Consider the following 10,018-nt stretch of genomic DNA (forward strand, 5'->3'; position numbering starts at 1 on the left):
AACGCTCCCTTAAAAACTTCTGCAAGCAGGCCTTTCTAATCGACCTGGCCGGGGTATCCTGGAATGACATTGACCTCATCCCGTCAGTAGAGGATGCCTTGTTATTCTTTAAAAGTTCCTTCCTCACCATCTTAAATACGCATGCTCCATTCAAAAAATGTAGAACCAGGAATAGATATAGTCCTTGGTTCACTCCAGACCGGTCTGCCCTTGACCAGCACAAAAACATCCTGTGGCGTTCTGCATTAGCATCGAAAAGCCCCCGTGACATGCAACCTTTCAGGGAAGTTAGGAACAAATATACACAGGCAATTAGGAAAGCAAAGGCTAGCTTTTTCAAACAGAAATTTGCATCATGTAGTACAAACTCAAAAAAGATCTGGGACACTGTAAAGTCCATGGAGAATAAGAGCATATCCTCCTAGCTGCCCACTGCTCTGAGGCTAGGAAACACTGTTACCACCGATCCACAACAATTGAGAATTTCAATAAGCATTTCTCTACGGCTGGCCATGCTTTCCACCTGGCTACCCCTATCCCGGTCAACTGCCCTGCACCCTCCACAGCAACCCGCCCAAGCCCCCACCATTTCTACTTCACCCAAATCCAGATAGCTGATGTTCTGAAAGAGCTGCAAAATCTGGACCCCTACAAATCAGCCGGGCTAGACAGTCTGGACCTTCTCTTTCTAAAATGATCTGCCGAAATTGTTGCAACCCCTATTACTAGCCTGTTCAACCTCTCTTTCGTATCGTCTGAGATTCCCAAAGATTGGAAAGCTGCCGCGGTCACCCCCCTCTTCAAAGGGGGTGACACTCTAGACCCAAACTGCTATATCTATCCTACCCTCTATTTCTAAGGTCTTCGAAAGCCAAGTAAACACAACAGATTACCGACCATTTCGAATCCCACCGTACCTTCTCCGCAATCTGGTTTCAGAGCTGGTCATGGGTGCACCTCAGTCACACTCAAGGTCCTAAACGATATCATAACCGCCATCAATAAGAGACATAAGCCCCGCCTTATCTCAGCTCACTGGTCACCATAGCAGCACCCACTCGTAGCACGCGCTCCAGCAGGTATATCTCACTGGTCACCCCCAAAGCCAATTCCTCCTTTGGTCGTCTTTCCTTCCAGTTCTCGGCTGCCAATGACTGGAACAAACTGCAAAAATCACTGAAGCTGGAGACTCATATCTCCCTCACTAGCTTTAAGCACCAGCTGTCAGAGCAGCTCACAGATCACTGCACCTGTACATAGCRCATCTGTAAACAGCCCATCTATCTACCTCATCCCCATACTGTATTTATTTATTTATCTTGCTCCTTTGCACCCCAGTATCTCTACTTGCACATTCATCTTCTGCACATCTACCATTCCAGTGTTTAATTGCCCTATTTATTGCCTTAACTCCTTTATCTTACCTCATTTGCACTCACTCTATTTAGACTTGTTCTTTTTTTCTACTGTATTATTGACTGTATGTTTTATTTATTCCATGTGTAACTCTGTGGTGTTGTATGTGTTGAATTGCTATGCTTTATCTTGGCGAGGTCGCAGTTGCAATTGAGAACTTGTTCTCAACTAGCCTACCTGGTTAAATAAAGGTGAAATAAAAAAGAAATGTAAAAAATCACTGCCGCTTTTACTTGAACAAAGCCAATAGGTCATGGCACTACCTGCCATTAAAAAATGAATAGAAGAAGAAAGAAGAAATTATGTTTGTCTAATAAAGGACAGGGGGTGACAACCATCTCTAAGAGAAGAGGTAAACAATAAGAGAGGAAGGTGGATTTGGGTGCTTAGAAGCATAGAAGGATATTGGGCTCTGAGGCTCTTCTTCAGGCTCTGATCCTGGGCCTCGTGCCCTTACCTGTGGAGACCCAAGGGTGACTGATGGTCTGCCAGGGATCTGAAGACAGATTTGAGGATTGAAAAGGGAACTAGGTGCTGATGGTTTGGCGGTGGTGCAACAGCTTGATCTCACTAAGCCTCCCAAAGAACAAGATAATCCAGATAGAAGAAGGGAGTAGTACAGTTGAAGTCACGGGAGTAAATGTCACCAGGGAATAGGGAATAGAAAGCAGGGAGTTGTAGAAGGTTATACTGAGGACAATGTACACACGTCCTAAAACCCTCAAAACTCCCAAGGTGCGGGTCAGGTGAAGACTAGAATATCATTGTCTTTCTGAGTTTTTAACCCAAGGTGGAATCCATCCAATCCTGTCTCAATACCTCCAAATATAGGGAAGTCTTTCCAAGCCCAACAAATCCTTTTGACATAGGCTAGCTGATATCATCTGTATAAAACAACTTGACGTAGATGTTGCTTCAGCTGACCAACACGATACGGCCTGAAGCCCCTAGACTTACATTTTTTGCCGATGTAGGTATCTTTTTTAATGGAAAAGACATTTAGTGTCCAATGGATTTAACTACTCGAAGGTCTCATACCTGTTACAAAACTTCAGATATATGAGGTATTAAACTGACTCCAGTTTTGAAGAGCACTCAATGACTTGGCAGGTGTATGAAAGCTGGTGTGTGGCCCAGATCAGAGCGGTGTGCTTTTGATCGTCCAGTGCTTCTCTGTGGAAGTCTCATCTGTGGTTTAAAGCCTGCAGGTGATCAGGGACTGGGGCTGAAGTTCAATACCTGCCGTTCATATCTATCCCAGTTCTGTTTTTAAAGTAAAATAAAACTACTACACTTTTTATGCCCCTAGAAAGGACTTCAAGGCAAGGTGGGTATAGAGACAAAAAAAACATACTAGTCCTGGTTGCTGTCGCAGCATCTGAACTCGCTGACACTTGTTGTCTTTCCCCTATTCAGGTTAGGGTATCACTACTTTCCCCTATTCAGGTTAGGGTATCACTACTTTCCCCTATTCAGGTTAGGGTATCACTACTTTCCCCTATTCAGGTTAGGGTATCACTACTTTCCCCTATTCAGGTTAGGGTATCACTACTTTTCCCTATTCAGGTTAGGGTATCACTACTTTTCCAAAGTCTTGGAGAGTATATGTCCCCATTATTCCATAAATCCCCCATGTCCAACTTTGTATCAGCACGGCTGATCCACCCAGTTTGGAGAACAATAGAGGGTTTGATTCCATCTCTCCTGTAAAACTGGGAGCCACTCAGACGGGTGTTTTTATGGTTTATGATAGATGATCCAGAGGATGTTTCCAATAGAGAGAACCTGAGAGATGCCATGCCAATGCTTCTCTCCCCTTGATTACACACACTAAGATGATAGCTGGGAATTGAAGACTTGCCCATCACTGAAATCCTTTGTTGTTACCGCCACATGTGTTTCAGGGAATCCACACACACATTAAAGCAATAAAAGTATGTTTTTTTTTTACTACAGACAAGTCAATGTCAGTCCAACTTTCTCTGCTTTCTGGAGGAAGTTGAGTAAGAGTTAGAAAGAGAGAGAGAGAGAGAGAGAGAGAGAGAGAGAGAGAGATAGCAACAGAGGGAGTGAAAGAGACATACCGTAGAATCAAGAGATAAATTGAGAGAAAGAAATTGTGTTCTCATCTGTATCCTGGACTGCTCGGACACTGAAATGAGTCACACACGCCAATTGCCCTATTCCTGCCACACGCGTGGCCGATGACTAAAGCCGACTTCCACCGCCGTACCTCATCTCTTCTCCTTTATTAAATCCCTACCACCCAAAGCTCTGACTCACTCCCCCAGACTTAAGGGTCACTGGCAATTATGGCTCCTGTCAAATGTCCTCTCATCCATCCGTTCTTCCCTCCGGTTTCACCCACTGAGTGTCTAACCTTGTCTGTGAGATAATAACAAAGGGCAGGCCTCCACAGATCAGCAGAGCAACAAGTTAGATAATGTGGCAGGTCACTGGTAAATCAACTCATTAGTGTCCCTACGGCTTTCTTAAAGGATAAACAACTGTCAATAACTGATGTCGGTGGGACCAAAGTGAAATATACTGTAAGGTTGTTGGAACCATAAGTTGATAATGTTTATCATGTGTAATTTATGTAGCCACCAGCGGCCTACCTACCTGTGTAGATCTCTGCCTCCGAGGGGTCCTCCACCCGCTTATGCTGGATGATGTAATCAGACACCTTGTAGCCAATCAGGGGCTCCACATCCAGCCACTCCAGGGCCACCATGGTGCTGGAGGGCTCTAGGTGAGGGGCCAGTCTGAGCCTGACACAGACAGAGAGAGGAAGGAGGTGGGTCACTTTAATTCAATAACAATATTTGAAGTCAACAGCACTGAGGACTAGTTCCCCGGGAACATTGAGCTTACTCCTGAGAATCTCAGTTAAAAGTGTTTTTAGTCCAGGACTAGGCTTACTTTGTGTCGGGGAAAGCAACCCTAAGAGTCTGTTAATAAAATGTTGAGACCAGATATAGGGAGCAAGTTGGAATCATCAATGCATCCATTCGACAAATCAAACAAGCAAGTAGGTCCATTCAATTTAATGTGGAAATCCACCGGAGAGTCATTGCTCATCCAATGCCTTGTATCTCTCTCCAAAAGTTCTGATGGTTTCAATAGCTGGGGTGTATGATGACTCAAAACAGAGCTGGGGTAAGAGAACAAGATACACTGTTATTTCTTGAGAGTGAGCACTGGGGTGTTTGGACTGGCCTATAGCAATTAAAGGTTGGTCTCACCCCTAGGGATGGTTGTTACAACTCCAACATTTCTCCCTAGGCTTGGATAGATGGGAGGTAGGCTCTGACTTACACAGGCTGCCTCAGGGGACTGCAGTTGGGAAGGCCGTCTTTGCTGAAGGCACTCAGGTCACAGCGACACCAGTTGTCGATGACATCTCCCTTGCCTGCACACCAGTATGAGCTCATCGTGGCGCTCTTGAAGGCCTGTGAAAGGTAACAGGTGAGACAAATGCAATTATCTTCCGTACATCGCCCTTCTGTGACGCCCTGAGTTATCCAGGCTCCATGATGTCTGTTGCTACCACCCCTGTGCATGTCCCCCCCTACCGCGTACCCCCGGCATTCGTCACCAGTCACACCACGGGGGGCTCAAGTTTCTTACCTCCACAACAGGAAGAGTTCGCGGCGGTGATGGTCTGCCCATCGTTTACACCCGATCGCTGAGTGAAGCTTGGCGATTGTAACTTGACCACTGTTCCCCTGTCTTGTGGTCAATCGGGAATGGTGACACAAAGGTCAGATGTTGTGTGTGTGTGGGTGTGTGTGTGTGCTGTGTGTGTGTGTGTGTGTGTGTTGTGGTTGGTGTGCTGCTGTGTGTGTGTGTGTGTGTGTGTGTGTGTGTGATGTGTGTCGTGTGTGTGTTGTGGTTGTGTGTGTGTGTGTGTGTGTGTGTGTTGGTGTGTTGCTGTGTGTGTGAGAGCGAGAGAAGAAAAAAAAAGAAAGTGAAGGAGACAGAGAGTGAGAGAGACAGAGAGAGAATGTCGTACGTTTCTGTCTCCAAAGTTTTCAAGTTTCTACCAAGGAAAGGGCTAAAAGGCCAAAAAAGTGCATTTCCTCAATCTCAATAAACCGAAACATCGCCAAGATCATGATCGTGTATCACTCCAACTCTTTCCATCTCCAACTAAATTGTGCTGTTTCATCAACAAAATAAAGGGCACCATCATGATCATCCCTGAAGGCCAACCAAATGTCAATAAAATAAGGTGACGTCAGTGCTGTGCCAAGCCACGGGCATGTCTAAAGCAGAGTTCAGGGGAGTTCGCAGGCACTTTGGCTCCCCGTCACACCGGCCAATCAATGGAGCACTTAGTTATTTATGTACGGTAATTGGTTGGCAGTGCCGCTCTGCACGGACGGCTAAGAGACGCACGGCACAGACACACCGGAGAACATCCGGAAACATTAACGCTGAGCAACAGGCCCGTCCAATCATAAAGCCAACAAAGCCAAAGGAAGCCTCCCAATAAGCCATAACACTTAGTCAGTCATCCAGAGGAGTGATTCTCCGATGTCTTCTGTATTCCCCTAACCCCAACCACCCTATCAACACACCACCACAAACAAAGAAACATACACACACACATGCAAGCATTGACATGCACACACGCACACAAAAAAGGACTCACACACACACACACGCAGACACACAGGTCATTCTTGAATTGCAGTGGCATTAGCATTACTCGACTTTGCAACAATGAAAAACACTTTAAAATGACAGATACACATCATACATGTGTTTGTTTGTATTGAACTGTTTATCAATAATAAAACATAAGGCAAGTCCTTCAAACTGCAAAACTTCACCTTAAAGTAACTGTCCAGATTTCTATAAAATGAGTGAAATAGTTTTCCTTCCAAAATAAATATAGTTAAAAAGCAGCTTTTCTGTTTTGGAATGGTGTGGGTGTACCCAAACAAGAAAATGGTGTGGGCCTACAACGGTCATTAAACATATAAATGCGAGCAGACGGCTGATTGGTTGATCGAATATCTATCTATTATTGAACACTAGAAAGTTAACAAAACTATTTAGAGCAGCACCGCAGATATTGAGATGAGCGAGATGCAAGATTTCGCTCTCACATAGTATCTGTGCATGTGCTGTGTATGGTCCTCACAGTGACCATACATACATATCTCAATCAGAAGCCTGGATTACAGGCAACACCCGCACTGAGCTAAAGGCTAGAGCTGCCGCTTTCATATATACTTCCATTCATTTTTTGATCTGGTACCCGGCTACCTTCAGAGCAGTCTTGTGAGGCTTGTGGACATCCTTGAGCAAAATAACCAACATGTACGTGTTCGTGAGAGACTCGCCTTTCCATTTCAGCATTTAGCCAAAACTGTTCGGATGCTACATACAAAAGTTGGCACTTCAGACGAGTCCCGTGATGCTTGTGGGGGGTCATAGAGCATCGTGTTCGTGTGAGTCTCATCTTTCCATAGAAGGGTCATGATATTTTTGTAGACCAAACCATGCTTTTTTTGCAGGCCAAACCAGACATTTTCGTGTGAAGACCGTCTCATGAAGAAGTCTCATGGTCAGACAAACACCGCTCTAGCTCTGCCACCTTTCAACACAGACGCGGAAGGGCGACGTAGGCGGAAGCGGTTGATTGAGACGCAGCCAATGCAACAAAAAAAAGATATCTAGCTTAAACTGATGAATTGTGATGGGGATGTTTTATTATGCTAATTCGATGTATTATGCAACCTCTCCCTGACCCAGTCTGTAATACCTACATGTTTCAAGCAGACCACCATAGTTCCTGTGCCCAAGACCGCCAAGGTAACCTATCTAAATGACTATCGCCCCGTAGCACTCACATCTGTACCCATTAAATGCTTTGAAAGGCTGTTCATGGCTCACATCAAAACCATCATCCCACCCTGGACCCACTCAAATTTGCATAACCCCCCCCNCCCCCCCCCAACAGATTCACAGATGACGCAATTTCTATTGCACTACACACTGCCCTTTCCCACTGGACAAAAGGAACACCTAGGTGAGAATGCTGTTCATTGACTACAGCTCAGCGTTCAACACCATAGTGCCCTCCAAGTTCATCATTAAGCTAAGGACCCTGGGACCGAATACCTACCTCTGCAACTGGATCCTGGACTTCCTGACGGGACGCCCCAGGTGGTGAGGTGAGGCAACAACATATCCGCCATGCTGACCCTCAACACAGGTGCCTCTCAGGGGTGCGTGCTTAGTCCCTTCCTGTACTCTCTGTTTAAACACGACTGTGTGGCCGTGCATGACTCCAATACCTTCATTACGTTTGCTGACGACGGTGGAAGGCTTGATCACCGACGACAATGAGACAGCCTATAGGGAAGAGGTCAGAGACCTGGCAGTGTGGTGCCAGGACAACAACATCAGCAAGACGAAGGAGCTGATCATGGACTACAGTAAACGGAGGGCTGAGCGTGTCCACATCACTAAGGATCTATCATGGTCCAAACACAACAACACAGTTGTGAAGAGGGCACGACAATGCCTCTTCCCACTCCGGAGGCTGAAAGTATTTGGCATGGACCTCAAATCCTCAAAAAGTTCTACAGCTGCACCATTTAGAACATCTTGACTGGCTGCATCAACGCGTGGTATTAACTGCTTGGCATCTGACCGTAAGGTGCAACAGAGAGTAGTGTGTACAGCCCAGTACATAACTCGGGCAGAACTCCCTGCCATTCAGGGCCTCTATACCAGGCGGTGTCAGAGGAAGGCCCGAAAAATTGTCAAAGACTCCAGCCACCCAAGTCAAATCAAATCAAATGAACGTTTATTTGTCACGTGTGCCGAATACAACAGGTGTAGACCTTACACTGAAATGCTTACTTACAGGCTCTAACCAATAGTGCAAAAAAGTTATTAGGTGAACAATAGGTAAGTAAAGAAATAAAAACAACAGTAAAAAGACAGTGAAAAATAACAGTAGCGAGGCTATATACAGTAGCGAGGCTATATACAGTAGCGAGGCTACATACAGACACCGGTTAGTCAGGCTGATTGAGGTAGTATGTACACGTAGATATGGTTAAAGTGACTATGCATATATGATGGACAGAGAGTAGCAGTAGCGTAAAAGAGTGGGGGTGGTGGGTGGCGGGACACAATGTAGATAGCAGAGAGAACAGACTAACTGGGCTAACGCACGGCAAGCAGTACAGATGCACCAAGTCTGGAACCAACAGGACCCTGAACAGCTTCTACCCTCAAGCCATAAGAGTGCTAAATAGTTTGTTAAATAGTTAACCAAAAAGCTACCCGGACTAACTGCATTGACCCTTTTTGCACAAACCTCTTTCACTCATCACATACGCTGCTGCTTCTGTTTACTATCTGCCCCTTTATTCCTAGTTACAGTTGAAGTCGGAAGTTTACAAACACCTTAGCCAAATACATTTAAACTCAGTTTTTCATAATTTAATCCTAGTAAAAATTCCCTGAATGTGAAATGTCAGAATAATAGTAGACAGAATTATTTCAGCTTTTATTTCTTTCATCACATTCCCAGGGGGTCAGAAGTTTACATACACTAAATTAGTATTTGGTAGCATTGCCTTTAAATTGTTTAACTTGGGTCAAAGGGTAAACGTTTCGGCTAGCCTTCCACAAGCTTCCCACAATAAGTTGGGTGAATTTTGGCCCATTCCTCCTGACAGAGTTGGTGTAACTGAGTCAGGTTTGTAGGCCTCCTTGCTCGCACACGCTTTTTCAGGTCTGCCCAAACATTTTCTATAGGATTGAGGTCAGGGCTTTGTGATGGCCACTCCAATACTTGACTTTGTTGTCCTTAAGCCATTTTGCCACAACTTTGGAAGTATGCTTGGGGTCATTGTCCATTTGGAAGACCCATTTGCAACCAAGCTTTAACTTCCTGACTGATGTCTTTAGATGTTGCTTCAATATATGCCAATAATTTCCCTTCCTCATGATGCATCACTATTTTGTGAAGTACACCAGTCCCTCCTGCAGCAAAGCACCCCCACAACATGATGCTGCCACCCCCATGCTTCACGGTTGGGATGGTGTTTCTTTGGCTTGCAAGCATCCCCCTTTTTCCTCCAAACATGGTCATTATGGCCAAACAGTTCATGTGTATAGGACTTGATTTACTGTGGATATAGTAATGTGTAAATGACATTCCATATGTCCTATTTATATATGAAAACTGTACATATTCATTGAGAACTTTATAAATCATTTAATGTAATTTTTTTGTAAATTATTTTTGTAAATTATTTTTGTAAATTATTTTGGTACGTGTTTCCTCCAGCATCTTCACAAGGTCCTTTGCTGTTGTTCTGGATTGATTTTCACTTTTCGCACCAAAGATACGTTCATCTCTAGGAGACAGAACGCGTCTCCTTCCTGAGCGGTATGACGGCTGCGTGGTCACTGGTGTTTATACTTGCGTACTATTGTTTGTACAGATGAACGTGGTATCTTCAGGCGTTTGGAAATTGCTCCACAGGATGAACCAGACTTGTGGAGGTCCCCTAACAAATTCTAAGGTCTTGGCTGATTTCTTTTGATTTTCCCATGATGTCAAGCA

General features: G+C 44.9%; 1 protein-coding gene across 1 annotated transcript in view; it reads right to left on the bottom strand.

Moving 5' to 3' along the window:
* The window catches only part of LOC111960926 (astrotactin-2-like), a 361,731-nt gene that overhangs the window by 86,151 nt on the left and 265,562 nt on the right, over window positions 1-10,018 (bottom strand). The window contains exons 16-17 of the mRNA XM_070442905.1: window positions 4,735-4,868; window positions 4,035-4,187 (exon numbers count right to left, since the gene is read on the bottom strand). Coding sequence (XP_070299006.1) covers window positions 4,035-4,187; window positions 4,735-4,868 — 287 coding nt within the window. The remainder of the gene's footprint in view (window positions 1-4,034; window positions 4,188-4,734; window positions 4,869-10,018) is intronic.

This window comes from Salvelinus sp. IW2-2015, linkage group LG4q.1:29 (assembly GCF_002910315.2).
Source record: "Salvelinus sp. IW2-2015 linkage group LG4q.1:29, ASM291031v2, whole genome shotgun sequence".
Lineage (NCBI taxonomy): Eukaryota > Metazoa > Chordata > Actinopteri > Salmoniformes > Salmonidae > Salvelinus > Salvelinus sp. IW2-2015.